General features: G+C 42.0%; 1 protein-coding gene across 1 annotated transcript in view; it reads right to left on the minus strand.

Moving 5' to 3' along the window:
* Nucleotides 1–231: 231 nt before the first annotated feature.
* FN1 (fibronectin 1) overlaps nucleotides 232–16369 on the minus strand; it is a 56783-nt gene continuing 40645 nt past the window's right edge. Inside the window, exons 27-47 of the mRNA XM_083154499.1 lie at nucleotides 15977–16159; nucleotides 15144–15233; nucleotides 12698–12967; nucleotides 12489–12605; nucleotides 12207–12371; nucleotides 11970–12125; nucleotides 11603–11716; nucleotides 10084–10353; nucleotides 9210–9397; nucleotides 8614–8701; nucleotides 8255–8431; nucleotides 8050–8139; nucleotides 7749–7928; nucleotides 7242–7331; nucleotides 5930–6357; nucleotides 5135–5273; nucleotides 4870–5037; nucleotides 4390–4509; nucleotides 3002–3108; nucleotides 2689–2790; nucleotides 232–1081 (exon numbers count right to left, since the gene is read on the minus strand). Coding sequence (XP_083010625.1) covers nucleotides 1001–1081; nucleotides 2689–2790; nucleotides 3002–3108; nucleotides 4390–4509; nucleotides 4870–5037; nucleotides 5135–5273; nucleotides 5930–6357; nucleotides 7242–7331; nucleotides 7749–7928; nucleotides 8050–8139; nucleotides 8255–8431; nucleotides 8614–8701; nucleotides 9210–9397; nucleotides 10084–10353; nucleotides 11603–11716; nucleotides 11970–12125; nucleotides 12207–12371; nucleotides 12489–12605; nucleotides 12698–12967; nucleotides 15144–15233; nucleotides 15977–16159 — 3323 coding nt within the window. The 3' untranslated portion in view covers nucleotides 232–1000. The remainder of the gene's footprint in view (nucleotides 1082–2688; nucleotides 2791–3001; nucleotides 3109–4389; nucleotides 4510–4869; nucleotides 5038–5134; nucleotides 5274–5929; nucleotides 6358–7241; nucleotides 7332–7748; nucleotides 7929–8049; nucleotides 8140–8254; nucleotides 8432–8613; nucleotides 8702–9209; nucleotides 9398–10083; nucleotides 10354–11602; nucleotides 11717–11969; nucleotides 12126–12206; nucleotides 12372–12488; nucleotides 12606–12697; nucleotides 12968–15143; nucleotides 15234–15976; nucleotides 16160–16369) is intronic.

The raw sequence follows: 16369 nt of genomic DNA on the forward strand, positions 1-16369 counted from the left end.
ACATGAATATATTTAAACAGACTTTGTTCATACTTTACCATCCCAGTGGGCATAGAGGGGGAATATAGTGTGCCAAAGCATGAGTCCAATAAGTGCCAAAAAAAACCACAAGTGTGAGAAAATCCTCCGCTCCGCAATAAACCACTCACACAGTATAGCCGTTCCTATGCAGAAACATACAAGCTCATTTTTATGAGCTTACTTATTCCCCTCCAAAAAACGCTACAACCGTTACATTTAAAGATTTTTATTAAAAGAGTTATCTTTCCACAGTAGTTAAAGCTTTGGCACGTACAGTAAAAAATAAAATCATTGAACATGAAACCAACCATAATTACATCAGATTCAACTGCCATCACTTTCTAGATTTCAGAATTAAAATTTCCATAGTAGAATTAGAGAGTCATTTCAAAGATGCAGCAGACATTGATAAATAACACTGAAGGAAGGTCAGGTATTAGTAAGGATTGTGCAGGGGGGAAACAAAAAAGAATTAAAAATTGTGCATACGGAAAAAGTCAGTGTCAGAAGCAGCATATTTTATGCCGCGCTGTAACATAAAATATGCAGAATTGGTCCCTTTGGCTTATGGCATTTTTAACTCCTGCTGATGCCAAAGCCCCCTGCAGTTTATCAACCACTGGAATACACTGCAGATTCCCTAAATAAAAAACAAAAAAAAAAAAAAAAACTTTCACACAAGATGTTTTTTCCCTTAATCGGCCAGTATTAAAAACACAACGACAAAAAAAAAAAAAAGGTAAAATTATAAAAAAAAAAATACTATTTCCCTTTTGTTTTCCAGATCTGTTTAAGCTAAAAAACAAAACAAAAAACATTACAATCATTAAATACTGAATGTCATGAAATACTTCAGATGAATTTTGAAGCGTTGTATGATCAGCCACTCAGCGGAACACTCTATGCTCCTTTTATCCCCCAATTTGCTCCTCCGCTAGGTCAGATGAATGCATTTTTTTTTGTGGCGCGGGATGTCAAATTAGTTGTTGCTCCTCTTGGAATGTTCTGCGTCTGCTTGAAGGCCGAGTGGAATGAAGCACTCAATTGGACATTTCACGTTCTACAGGAGAAAAAGTTGGACCAGGAGAATTAAAAACGGTTGAGAGAAAAAAAAAAATATTTGACAATGAAACAACTTTCCATACTCAGGGGTTAAAGTGAGAGGGAACGCCTCAAATGGTTTGGTGGAACATTTTGACCTCCACATTGGCCCCGCATAGTAATTTTCACAGAAAAGCATTCTCGTTTGCAGGGGGGATGCCAAAAACCCTATCACTGGCCCTGTGTCTGCCTAATGGGGGGAGTGGGAGTTCCCCCACCTCTGCATGACCACTTTAAGCCCTGTCCATACTAAACACAGATCACTTCCCTATGAAAGATGGCTTTACTTTGAATACCCCCCCTCCCCCTATGCAGGTAATGATCTTTGCTGGATTTTTCACCCTTTCTTAGGGCAAATTAGTATTGCTCTATTCAATCTCAGTGCCTATTTTCCAGCATCCACATGCATCGGCAAATTTGCTGCAAATCCATGCATTTTGGTGAATTTGCTGCTGTTTTCGCCCACGTCAATTCCACCAAGGGGAAAAAAAAATAAATAAATGTAAATTCCATGGGAGAAATCATCCCTGATTTAATACTGATTGGCGAATCATTGCCGTTTTTTCGTCTGGTGAAAAAAAACGGCAATGATTAAATACCCCCATAGTGTCTGTAGAGCAGGATCATGAAAAAGAAACACAGGCTTATTAACTACTACTGGTGTGGTCAGCCTTATTTGGATAATTGGATTATCTGCAACACGGGGTAGGGCGGTGTCTACGGTGAAAATTTTTAATAAAAAAAAAAGTAGTCATTGGTTAAGGGGAGATCGAAGCAGCATGTACATAAACTGGGGAAGATTACACAACTGGGGATCTATGACTACTAGGGGGCATCATAATGCTAATGAAACGGGGGGTGGGGGGCCATTTTTAATGATGGCAGGCATCATTGAAAATAGCCCCAGTGCCAGTTAGTAACATTTGAAAAAAAAAAAAAAAAAAAGGTAGCGTAAGTGATTAACCCTTTTGCTGGGTACACCCCAGGACGACAAGGGTCCGATCCCATCAATCTAGATCCAATTCCGACCGATTGGATGTAGATTGTGTGGTGATTGGGCCCTTTTCTGTCCTGGTGTGGACTGATACCGATCCGATGCGCGGGTCGGTCGTTCTTCAGATCCTACCTGCAGCAGGTAGGATCTGAAGAACGACCATACTCCCGGGTGCGGGTCGCCATCCGATCGGACCCGGTCAGGGTGCACATCGTGAGCGGGTCCTGCCCCACCCACCCCCCCCCCCCACGTCATCGTGAGAGCTGGTCGGAAGAAACACCAACGACCCGCTCACAATGTGCATCATGAGCGGGTTGTCCTGGTGTGTGCCCCGCATTTGAGAGATTTACAAATGATTGGCTAAAATAGCCAGCGTCTCTCACATTTGTTATATTAAGTCAAATGAAAAAAAAATGTGTAAAAAAAAAAAAAAAAATATTTCCTATACAAGGTAAAAATGACAGGTCATTATGAGGAATACAAATGTTTGCTTGACAATTTTCACATACATTTTCACAAATTCACTTGAGACGCAAAGGTTTAAAGGTCTATAATAATCCAGTAATACTTACATAGTTAGAATGGAATGTTTTTGTGATTTCTGAAACTGTGTGCCCAGCAGTATTGGGAGTAACGGGGACACCTGGTCTTCGGCAGTTATCACAACGCCATCCCTGTGAGAATAAAGGAAAATGGATTAAAAAAAAAAAAAAAAATGTAATAAATCTTTTACTTTGATTAGAAAGTCTCCCAAGCCTTAGAAGCAATTCCTGCCACACTGGAGACTGTACCTCAGCCAAATGGCACCACACTACTCACAATGTATTCAAAAATGGAAATATAGAGGCTATAATAAAACGCTGCATTCGAGTGCAGAACACTCACCTGTTGTCCTCCATAACAGGTACATGAGCAGATGGCACCCAGGTATTCCTTCTGCCACTGCTCCCCAACATTATACATTTTCCCTTCATCATAGCAAGTAGCCTCATCTGTAAAATCGGATAAGAGGAAAATCAGCTTTCTATTAAAGCAGTTACAGGATGGAGCATTCAGAATGGTCACAGGTATACTGTAAATTTACAACCTAAAGATGCGTACACAAGAAGAAGGTTTACGATAGTTAGCGATGTCCTCCATCACCTGTAAATGCATGCCAATGATGGGCAATATCACTAGCGAGAGCCATGTGCGGAATTCAGTCTGGTCCCCACCCCCCAACCATAGTCATGCGTGTACACACTTGCCAATGTTCCCCTGCTGTGCACAGCATTTTGTCCAATGTGTATCCAGCTAGCCTGCGCACTCACCATGCTGCAATACTGAATAGATTATGCTCAATTAGGTTTCGTCACAGAAATATAAGTTTTTGTATCCAATAACAGATCTACGGCCTGAATCATTGTCGAGCTAATTTAGTAGCGGACGTAGTTGTGCAGCTTTGTTTTTCGCTGCGCATGTAACACAATTTGGTTTGTACCGACTCACAGTTGCGATTTCAGATGCACAGAAAAGGCTGCGTCTCTGCAGCGTCTGCATACACCGATGCTTATAATCACTCACACTGGAGGCAATGATCTGCAGGAAAGCTGCACCTGGCATACAGCTGCTGCAAGTGTGGATGGGGCCTCAAGATGCTCCAACCGCGTACGTCTACGGACTCTTGCACATTAGCATACACTGCTGAAAAGGCTTTGTAGCAGCAATTCTAAAAAGTCCCAGATAGGAGACCCACAAAAGCCAACGTAGGGTCAGACAACGAACCCTGAAGCGCTAAATTACTAAAGGCTTTTTACTGTAACTAGGCACATGCCTGAGGAATACGTCCACTTCTCTGCCCATTTGAGGAGGAGAGTCGGTACGGTGCTAGAAAATGTATTTCAAAGTCATATCGAATGGGTTGTACGGACACGTTCTCATTCATGCAAAGTTAAAGGAAGTATGGGTTCCGTAGAGCTAGACATTGAAGATCCATCTTCGCTTACGTTCTCTGAGTCATATGGGTTTATTTACTAAGATGGGAGTTCTATTGAAGATGTGATGTTGTTATGAGTAACCAATTAGAACCTACTTCTTATTTAGCACCTTCTATCTAGAAGATAAATAGAATTGGATTGGTTGCCCATAGCAACATCCTATCTTCAATAGAACGCTCATGTTAGTAAATAAACCCTACACGACTCTCCTATACACCTTGTTTCGGTGTTCGCATACTTTGAATAATGTACGCTAGATGTTCTAACACTGCATTGGATCTAAAAGCGATGACTTACGAGGTTCACAGGTGGATTTTCCGTTTCCGTGGCAGGTGCAGCTCATCATCTGCCCGCTCTCTGCCTGGCGGTCCCATTTCTCGCCAATCCTGTAGTTAACACCGCTGTCGTAGCACCATTCTGAAACAATGCAGAGTAAGTGGTTATATGGCTCCAACAAAGTCTCTAAACTGTTGTTGGATACAGGCAAAGTTGGTCTATTCCCTCTAAGCCACGCCATTGGCAGGATGTAATGCAGACAGAGTTCGGGGGTCATGCAGAATGCCGGCAGAACGCAGACTTTTTTTGTAAAGGGGCAATTATTTGCAAGGCACTGTTTTGCCTTGTGATTTCCCCTTTAAGAAAAGGTCAGAGTTCGTCCGACAACCCGCACAGCCACAGTAAACAGGCGGCATTACATCCTGACCTATATTTTGGATTGCCGGGATTTTCACGGAGGGATGGCTATGATCAATATTTAAGGTAGGGTCTCATACTCACTTGATGAGTCACATTTGAAGTGTCCGCTTCCATATCCCAAACACTTGCACCACAGCTTAAATCCAGACTCCGATAGTCGTTCCCACTCCTGTCCGACGGAGTAGTAGGCTGTGCTGAATGGGTCATAACAGGTGTCTTCAACAGGTTGCATGACGCCATCGGTGACAACTGATTGCAACAGAACATGTAGTTAGGAGACAAGCTACCAACCTTACAGTACAGTACCAGCACTTCTACTTGTTACATAAACGCCTTCTGCTCTTACCAACATTGCCAATGGTCACCAATTCCTCCAAGATCTTGTGCCTATTTAGTCCTTTCAGTGCCTCCACAATGATATTATAGGTCGCTCCACGGGTAAGACCATTCAGGGTAGCACTGGTAGAAGTACCGGGGACCCTAAACTGAAAAACACACGTGCAAAGCATACAGGAATGTCAATAATATTTCATAGGCACAGGGCCAAATCCTTGCAGATAACCGTAGAATGCATTCTAACTCGACACATGGTAGATGTGGGGATATGAAAAGTAGAATGTCGAATCTGCTGCTTGGACTAAGACACATGCACTAAGCCTGATAAAGATAACCAACCAATCCGCTCCTGTGTTTGAAAAATGACATCAGCTGATTGGCTAGTAGTTTCTCTTTCCAAGACTTCGAACATCTGCCCCTAAATGTACTACAGAATCTGTATACAGTCGTCTCAACACTTGTGTTAGCCAGTCCGATTATTTATTGGAGGCAAACCTTAATTTTTAAGAAGTTGGTCCCCTTGCCCAGTTTGACTTCCATGACTAATGCAACAACATGAAGTTATGGGAAGCGATGGCTCTTGCCTAGGTTGTACTGGATCTAGTGCACCCCAAGTCAATGAATGAGAACGCATGGTTTGGAATTATACCCAGGTCCTTTAAAGCCACCAAAACTAAGTGGACCATGCTTGGTATCGCTAGATCAGCATTTGTAATCCGTACAGTTTTAAGGACTGCGCTCTTGCAAAAATGTCATTTTAACAACAGAAATTCACTTCTATTATATGCAAACATAAAATGATTACCTCCAGAGGGGCTTCTTCATGACCCACAGGATGGCAGGAGATGACATATTCATTGGTCTCCAGCAGTGGTCTCCATGAAATAGTAGTTTGTGATGCCACCTCCTGTATGCCAGATTCATTCTGCAGAGGCCCAAAGCGATGAGGTAAAAGTTCAATCATGTCTCCTCCGGTCACAGGGCGTCTACCATCGACATGTCTCCCGGGCACAGCAGTGGTGGGTACCAGAGGTTTATTAGTGTAATATTCCTCAATGATTTTCCATTCTTGGTCTGTGCTTGGTGGTCCTACAGAGCCAGGAAGTTTGATACCATTACCATTGTCAAACGTTGTCTGGGTGATGAATGGAGTTTTCTCTACTTCGGAGGGTACATCGAGAATTTCGGGGCCTTGGCCGGGGTGAGGGAGGGTTACCAGTAAGGGAACCTCATCTAGCCAAAGCGTTAGGAGCGATAAAAGCAAAAGCATTAATTAAAGCATGCAGCAGCAATGATTCGTTGTATGCAAACAGATTTTCTGGGCTTCCAAAAATCTATCCCCTGGGAAAAAGTCACGTTGAACATCAAAGCATTCAGTAACTTAGGTGTAATTGATAAGTCACATGTGTAAGCCCAAATAGTTTAATATAAAAAATTACATTGGGTGAAAAAAAAATTATAGTTAAAATATAAGTTGCTTCAGTATAAAATCAATTTTAGTGTTCCGCAATGTATTTTAGGTTTCATTCAATTGATTAGAATGGAATATATATATATATATATATATATATATATATATATATATATATATATATATATATATATATATATATATTATGGTTTATTTACCTTTATCAGAAGGACATTCTACAGGATTGGTGTAGGTTTCTATATCAAGTTACTGAAACCTTTAGAATTATAAAACATACTCCTGTAGAAGCAACATATTTTAACGGTAGTTTTTCCTTTAAACACACCGAAGCCGTCATTACATCAAATCAGGTGGCAAAACACAACAATCAGGCTTTACATTCAAAGCGGATTGGTACATTTGTTAAGTAATTAAACACAAGCTGTAGCTTTGCGGTTCTCGGAAGATAGTGGTAAAACAGTTTTTATAAAGTGACTTAAAAAAAAATAATAATAATAATTAATAATAATAAAAAAAAAAAACCCACCACCACATAAAGACCAAACAAAACTCAAATAAAAAAAAAAACACTTTATCCCGCCACACCTTGGACGACATTTGTAACACAAGTGTACTGGATGCACTGTGGCTTTTATTCTAGTTTAAAAGAGTGGGTTATTTGCATACGCTCCTCCTACTATCATACCTGTCCTTTTCCGTCCAATCAGAGGTTCGCTCTTCTGGTTATTCCGCACAGCAATTATATAAATTATGTATTCTACACCGGGTTCCAGGTCTAATGAGGAGGGGAAAAAAAAAATCATGACCAACCCGTAGACAAAATGTAGGTTACTGCCACCGCAGAGATTATTATAGTCATACATACACCTCACACACTTGCCATTGCTCTGGAAGGTAACATAACATAGCAGATGCAATTAGCATTGGAACCTCACATATTGGGTAAGATGTACTAAGCCTTTTACATTGAGTGAAGAATGATAAAAGTACCAACCAACTGCTATAATTTTAAAGTTTAATATGTCCAAGTGAACTTTTTTTTTTTTTAAATCGTAGTTAAAGTCAGTTGCCGTTTAGTTTCTATATTCACAAAAGTTAAACATTTCTAAAAAGAAACCGCCCAATACAGTCTGTTGCCGCAAGAACACAACGTTTCATGATGTTAACTAACAGTCAGAAAGTAGACACTTACTAGTGATTGTGGCTTCAGTGGTTCCTGCCGGTAGGCGTGGCAAAAGTTCTTTAGGCACACCTCCAACACGCTCATACTTAATGATGTATCCTGTAATACGGGAGCGGGGGGGCAGCCAGGAAAAGAGCAGGGAGTTGGGCGTGCTGGTCAAGAAACGCAGGTTGGCAGGGCTGTCCACAGCTGGAAAGATGGCGGATAGTAGAGTTTTAAACAAGCAAAATGAGTAAATCATCCGAATTAACAAGACATCTGCTTTATAGTAGAGGTCAGTAGAACTCCCTGCTCACAATAAGACGTTTACCTGTGGAAGCATCAATTACAACAGGTGAGCTGCGGGTGTTGCCATTGAGGGTGTACAGAGAGATCTTGTAATCCGTTCCGGGCTGCAGACCTGGAAACACAATAGGGTGTATTGTAAGCCAAGGACACCCCTATAAACCCAGCGGTGCATCTGTTTATCACTAGTAGCGATTGTGTAAAACAAGCCACGAAGCGTGCAATCCTACCGGTGACCGTGAAAGTCCTGACGTCGGGTTTAATAACTCGCTGGATGGGAACCTGCCCCCCACTGGGAAGAGCCTCAATTAGGAAGCCAGTGATTGTTTCAGTTTTTGTGCGCCAGGTAAGAGTGATGGTGGTCTCCGTAACATCGGTCACACGTGGACGGCGAGGGGGGCTAACATCTAGGAGACATTAGAAGAGGTTTGACATTCATGAATCCATTCAAAACCGGAATATATCCATTTATGGAAAGAACAAAAATGAAAAAAAAAAAAAAAAAAATTAGCACCTCCCACACCAAAAAAATTAAAAAAGTTTAAAATCTGTTACAGATCCATTTGAATAACTGGCGTGTGTTACTTACTCTCACTGGTAGATATAAGTCCTTGCAGTGGCAGGCTCATTAAGCCATCCTTGATAGCATATACAGTCACTTCATACTTGGTGGCAACCTGAAGACGAAATCAGTAGACAATGTATTGTAATTGGTCTTTGGCTGACCTATGCAGAGATGGACCCTACTACTGTCAGTACAGATCACCGCAAGCGGACGGTATAGGGGCTTTTCAGAAAAAGTAACCTTGCGTTCGAGCCATAACTTTGTGGGTAGGCAACCCCCTGAGTACATGGTACTTGTGTCCTAATTTGCATATAAAGAACATACTACTGTAAGTGCAAAAGCCGCTCTCCCTACCCATCGCCTCATGTCTTGGCTAGCCTTGCCTGCACCTCATGTCACCTGTGTCTCCCCCCTCCCTCTAGATTGTAAGCTCCTTGGAGCAGGGCCCTCTTCCCACCAAGCCCTCTTACCGCTCACAAATAACAATAATCATAATAATAAACACAGAACAGTCTAAAAATAGTAGCACCCCACATATCTATAAAAAAATAAAACATAAAAGTAAAAAAGCAAAAATGACTTTTTGTTCTAAAAAGACTTCCTATTTCCAACACACTCACCATCAGGCCATTGATAGTGGTGACAGTTGTACCAGGTAGTAGATCAACCTCTTTCATGGGCCCAGTTTTCTCTTTGGGGCTCACATGTACGCGGTACCCACTGACTTGTATGTTTGGTGCATGCCAGCTCACTGTAAACCCGCTGGGAGATATTTGTGTGAACTGTAGATTTGTCGGAGCAGGAATCGCTGCGGGATGCAAAAAAAAAAAAATCCATTAATTCCAAGCAGAGATTGAATAAAAGTAAAAAAAAAAAAAAAAAAAAGTAAAAAGCCCAGCTAGAGGCTCCAATAGAACAGTGTGAGATTTACGCATTTAAAATATTTTTTTTTATTAAATGCAAAACCAGATTGGTTCTGCTTTTTGGAAGAAAAAAAAATAAATAATTGGCACTAGATCTATTTTAAGTCTGTAAGTGCAACGGAATATGCTGTTAATAATAATAATAATAATAATAATAATAATAAAGTCCATGCGAAATATAACAGTTTGTGGACATGCATTACATAACTCAAAATGCATAATATACCATGCAATTAGAAAAGAACACACAGATCTGTACTATATAATCTTGCCTGCAGTATTTTTCTACTCAATTTTGATCACATCGAGATTGAACGTGTCTGAAGCCGTTCAATGTTTATATAAGCAAAATCGAACTGAAAAATAGACCAAATTGAATGGGTGGCATAGGTCAGATTTTTTTTTTTTTAAACAAACAAAACAAAAACAGGGAAGGGGGGAGTGAATATGCAGAGAGATACAAGGACAATGGGACACCACTAGTGAAGAACAATCTACACGACGCACAAATGGTTAGAAGGGTCTGAAAATGGATAAAACACACAGGTTCGTGCCATGCGCCCCAGGATACCTGTACTGTGAACTCCGATCAGGGGCTTGCTCTCCATGTCATCGTGCATTGCCACGATGCTCACAGTGTACTCTGTGCCCGGCCTGAGGCCATGCAATTCTGCATTGTCATCATCTCCCTCGGGGGCGGGAAACAACTCTTGGACGCCATCCTCAGGGCTGGAGTAGGTCACTCTGTAACCAGTAACCTGCCCCTCTGGGATTTCCCAAGCCAGTCTAATAGAATCAACACCCACTTCTGGGAATGTCAGTCCTTTGGGTCGGTCAATGTCTGTTAGGCAAATTAACCATAAAAGCAGTTAGCGGCAAAGACAAGCAGCGGAAGCGGCAGCAGGAGAAAAAGCGATAAAGTTTTTGCAATTAAGTTACACCTTTGCTTAATCAGCTTTTAGAGCCAATTTGGCAAAATCACGTTTAACCCCTCCACACCCTGATTACACTGCACAAGACTCAGGTCAGTATCCCATATGCTGTAAAGCAGGATGACCTCAAGACATGGCGGTTTTAAAATAATGATTTTATTTAGGTGCCATAAAAATCAATCTAAGGCTCGTTAAATAAAAAACGATTTATTAGAATCAATGATTAAGGGGTTAGAAATACTAAGCCTTGGAGAGTAATCAAGGGGACGAAGATCAAGTACCAACCAGCTCCCAACTGCCATGTTACAGTTTGCTACTTTGTTATTCTTTAAATGCAACCAATCAGCTCCTAACTCTCTCTCCACTTTCATGCTCTCCAATGCTTAGTTCTTCTGCCCCTAATATTTGTTGTAAGCGCTCAAGAAAAGATTATGGGTAACTCCAGGTGATGTCTTAATCAGTGCCTCTGAAATTCCATCCTCACAGTCCCTTAAGGATATTCATGCTTGAGCACAGGTGACTTAAACAGCTCAGCCATTTTTATTTGAACATCTGTGCTCAAGCATGGACTGAGGACAGAGTTAAAAGCAAACCCTGCTTGTATCCTTCCAGGATAAGGGAGGTATCGGAGTCAGCAACAGGCGGCTATATAGTGAATTAAATTGCATTGATATTGTAGAGTTATTTTACTGCAGCATCAATATTGAAAGCAATTAGCAGCCATATTCAATAAGAAGCACAGACCAAATTAGTTTGTAAAAAGCAATAGCTACCACTAACCAGAGATTGGGCTACCATATAATAATTAGATGAGCCCATAGAAGCCCGGTCAACCTATTATGATTTGCCACACCAACGGCTTTGCCACTAAAAAAGCATTAGTGAAGGCGTGGTTTCATCAATTACATCAAAAAAAGGTGTACCAGAAGGCTGGAGCGGTGCCTATATAAGAGAGTAGCGGTAATGCTTTGCACACGTCTACCATACTGGTTTTTGGAGGACAAGTCAGTAGGCTGGTCTATCATGCTCAGTATCCCTGTTAAGAGAAGATCATTTATTCCATCTGAGCAGATGTAGTGTACCTGGATGTAGAAACCTTATCCTAGATGGCAATCAAGAATAAAACACAGACACCACTATCAGGTGGTGGTAACTTACTTGTGACCGCCGTTTCCACCAGTGGTTCGCTCTCTCCATTTACGCCCTGTGCATACACGCTCACCACATACTCAACAGTTGGCTGAAGACCCACAATGGTCATCTCTGTTTGGTCTGTAAAACAGAGAACGTCTTTATTAGCTCATTCGCCAAAGGTGAAAAAGGGCACAGTATTTTCACCTTCTTGCCCTTTTTTTTTTTTTTTTTAAGGGTGAAGAAGTTGAGTTCCTATTAAAAATAATCTACTGCCACCAGATTTTCTCCCATGGAGCAGGAGACCTGTGACATGCCCTCTCATGGAGATTCTGTTGCCACCAGAGAAACGAGGAAAGGCCATATCTGACAGACACAAAGACTATAAACTTACCTGAAGGTACAACGTGGGTAACAGTTTCTCCATAACCGCTTTTGGGTACACTGGTGACCCTATAACCAGTGACTGGGCCTGGGGATGGACTCCACTGAACATGAATGCTTTGATCCTGGACTTCAATCACCTTCATCTCAATAGGCTGGTACACTCCTACAAGAAAAGTGTAGCAATATTTAGGACATTATATTAAAGCCCAGGATCTCTGTAAATGTACATGACAACAATAGATACCTGTGGAATAAGTAATGGTGACTGGCTTGCTGGTGGCAGGACTATCTCCTCGGCCAGTGACCGCATATACAGTGATGGTGTAATTTATGCCTGGTTTCAGATCTTTGATAGTTGCAGTGTTGGAAGTCCCGGGAACTGTAAACTCCTCAACGGGACCAGGGCCATCTACGTAAAGAGTTCAAAACAGAAGCTTCAGATCTAGAAGAGCTGTCGCAATTGGTCAACTCATACACATTTCCAAAGAGGGAGTGTTCCGGTTTTAAATCTACTGTTGGGACTTACCAGTCTCCGAAGAAGTGATTCTATAGTAGCGCACATTAACTGCAGGAGCATCCCAGGTTATTGTGATAGTATTTGGGGAGGTAGACGACACATGTAGATCAGTTGGGACATCAGACACTAAAATTCAAAAAGATTAACATCAAATGGTGGAAGACCCGGGATCATAAAAAAAAAAAAATCACATGGACCACCATAGAAGCCAAGCTTACCTGTAGCTTGCTGGCCTACAAGTGGTAAGCTCTCCTGAGGACCACTGATGGCAATAACGCTCACAACATACTCTGAGCCTGGAACAAGATTAGTGAGGGTGATCGAGTTCCGTGAAGGAGGGATCCTCTCGTCTCTGGGTCGTCCAGCTCCACTCTCCAGCTGGTAGCGGATTTTATATCCAGTAATTGTTGCACGGGGGGCAATCCAGTGTACAGTGAAGGAGGTTGTTGTGATTTCAGAAAAGTCAATGCCGGATGGGGAGTCCAAAGCTACGTTAAGAGTACAGAAAAAAAATACTTATGCTACTATTCTTTATTGTGACCAAAAATATAGAACAGCAATGAAAAGCCAAGTACTAGTGAGGTGGAGAAGATTTTTCTGAAAGCACTTTGCATTTAACGCTCTAGGTCACATCCAGCCATTAATTGAGATAATGGCCTAATTGGTCTTCATCAACCCTCCCTTACAGATAATGATGGTATCACCCCCCCAAATAACCTTCATTCATATATACGCCAATATTGTTTTACTATTTAAGGGGGGCGATTCAGCAGTGATCGTAATGGGGCAAATTCGGCAGATCCCCTGTGCGAACGCCTGCAGCGAGTATCACACTGGCCGAGGCGGTCCCACAGGTAGGGGTATACCTATTAAAATGCTGGGCGTTCCCCTGGGAACGCAGGTGGGCTGATGTCTGCTCAGAGTGGACGGCTGACGTCACATGTCATCAGCACCCGCCCCCCTCCGAATTGGACGAAAATAAAATCCGGTTTCGACCGACTTATTATCAAAGGGGAGAGAAATCATGCGCGTTCGACCGTGCTTAGCGAGCCTTCCTGAATCAGGTGCTAAATACAATCTACAGCAGTGTTTTTCAACCACTCTGCCGTGGAACACTAGTGTGCCTTGAGCCGTTCTCAAGTGTGCCCCCAGATCTAGAGATGCCCAAACCAAGTTTCAACCCTTTTCATGTAAAGGGCCAACATATTTTTATTTTTGTTACCTGTGGGGACCAGTGTGATTGTTTTTTTTATATGGGGGCCAAAAGATTTGTTTTTATTTTCTTGTGGGGCCCAATGTGTTTTGCCCTGTCGGGATCTCATGGGGATGCAATCATAATCCCGACAGGGTCATAATCCCGACATATAGAATGTACAGGTGAAACTGTCAACATGACTGGGTCGACATGGGTTTTTTCACTGTTTTTTGACCCGACAGGCGGTATTTCATGCCCTACCATCCACTAGGGCGTGGTGGGAGAATAAAATAGTGTGCCCGAAGCATTGCAAGTGAAGCGAGCGATGCGAGGGGCTGCGGTTCACCAGCAACTGTGTCCATGTCGACATTCGGGTAAAAAAACAGTGAAAAAAACCCATGTCTACCTCGCGACCTGTCGACCCAAAGTCATGTGGATAGTTTCACCTGCACATTCTATATGTCGGTATTTTGACCCTGTCAGGATTTTGTCCTTGTCTGTATTATGACCCATTCGGGATTTTATACCGAATCCATCTCATGGTGTGCCTTGGCAATTGTAAAATCTAATTTAGTGCGCCACAAGGTAAAAAGGTTGAAAATCACTGATCTACAGTGTGTGACGTTATCTTTAGGCTGTGGCTTGATTAAAATAAAGACCAAAACATTCCCAGCACAAAACAGAACAAAGTGGTTTGGTAAATTTGGACTGTACCTCTTAATATTTTAGGAGGAACGCTGTGTAACACTGGAATGTTTGCCCAGTATTCCAGTAAAGATTCACAATCTGAAAGTTCGCTATAAACAAAGAGGATGTAGACTGGGGCTTAAGATCTGGTTGAAATGCAGGAATCTACAGTACATCTCCCAGGAATCAACCAACATCTGTTACTTTATGCTGGAATGGGGCTGACTGGACAACCAGCTCCAAGGAGATAACAGACAGCAGCAGCAGCTGTTACCACATCAAAGCAATGGGTAGTCATGTGGGCACAGATTAACCCTGAATAAAATAATCCAACCATGAGAATGGGACATACTGCAAAGAAACTATTTATAGAAGCTTTGGTAAATTTCCCCCAATCGTTAGTTGCCCTTAGCAACCAGACTCATTTTTCTAGGATGCAATACAGAAATTGTAGACAGTCTGATTGGTTGCTCCGGGCAACAAATGTCATTTTTAGAAGCTTTAAGAAACCACATTGTGTTCACCTGGCAATTACTATATTCATACCCCATTCCACAAAGTGTTCCAATTACCTATGGTAGCGAACATTTGTATAAGATAAAACTGGCATGCTGGTAAATGGATGGTTTGAATTGTTCTATATAGAAAAGATTGTATGGGCCGTTATTTTATAGTAAAATAAAAGACCTCTACAGTGGTCATTAGAAAACATTCTAGCAATTTACTATCCGTTATTTTCAGAAACCGCTATGCTGGAAGCGTGGAAAGATGGCGGTACTCACTTGTCCTTTGTACGTCGGTAAGTTCAGTGCTCTCCCTTTCTTCATAAACTGAGTAAACGTTAATCCGATATTCCGTATATGGCAAAAGATCTACAAAGGGAAACCATAGATATCTACACCTGTATTTTAACATTTACATTTCAGAGCACAATGTAGGGTTGGTGTTCTAATTCATATCAATCCCCAGAGACTACAATCCAAGACAGGGATTCCAAAACGTGGTCCTCATGGCATGGTAACTGTGCGTACACACCGGCCGATTGAATGGCCATTCAAGCAACAGGCCTATATATCGATGGACCATCAGCCAATGTGTACCATTGACATATATGCAACACAGCCGATGCCCAATATATCTAAAACTTATCGGCACATCGTTCTGTGCGTACAGGTGATCCCGGCAACCACCCGTACAGCCGCTGTAGGAGCCGGTGATTGATCACTTACTGGGCGGTCACATGCAAATATGCCTGCCCAGTTTAGATGTCAATCAGAATAGATCAGGCAGTGCAAATGGATAACATGCTGCCTGATCCATCTGTATCGGAAGATTCAACCAGAATAACCCCCCAAAAAGCCGGAGATTCAGCCAATCAGCTCATAACTGCCAAGTTACAGGCTGGGTTTGAAAAAGGACAGTTAAAAGCTTATTGGCGATCAAGTACCACCCAATCAGCTCTCAACTGTCATTTTTCAAGCCCAGCCTGTAACTTTGCAGTTAGGAGCTGCTAGGCTTAATGAATCTGCCTCCATGTCTCATAGCAATTATCTAAACAAGCCATCATGTATTTGAGCCACCCAGTAATTTCCATTTCCATCTCCGTTAGTCTTACTTGTGAGTACCACCATGTTGTCTGTTGGCGATATGGTCAGTTCGGTAACATCATCGGGCTTCTTCACGGGGAAATAGCGCACAAGGAAGCTGGACAGCTCCATAGAAGTAGGCGGAGCCCAAGTGATCCGCATGCTGTCCGAGCGGACATTAGTGAAGCGCAGGTTTGTTGGTGGCGGAACAGCTAAAAAAGGGCAACATTAAAATAACAGGTTATATTAAGTTAATATTCCGTACAACATACATGCACAACTCAAGACATGCATAGAACTAGCCAATTACATCATGGTAGTCCAACGTGAAACCTAGTAGTGAAATAAGGAAAAAGTGCAAATCCGTGCTATACATTATGCTTGACATACAATTCCTTTAAACCTGGACAGTCATGAATTAT

Source organism: Crinia signifera, chromosome 7 (assembly GCF_055691185.1).
Source record: "Crinia signifera chromosome 7, ASM5569118v1, whole genome shotgun sequence".
NCBI lineage: Eukaryota > Metazoa > Chordata > Amphibia > Anura > Myobatrachidae > Crinia > Crinia signifera.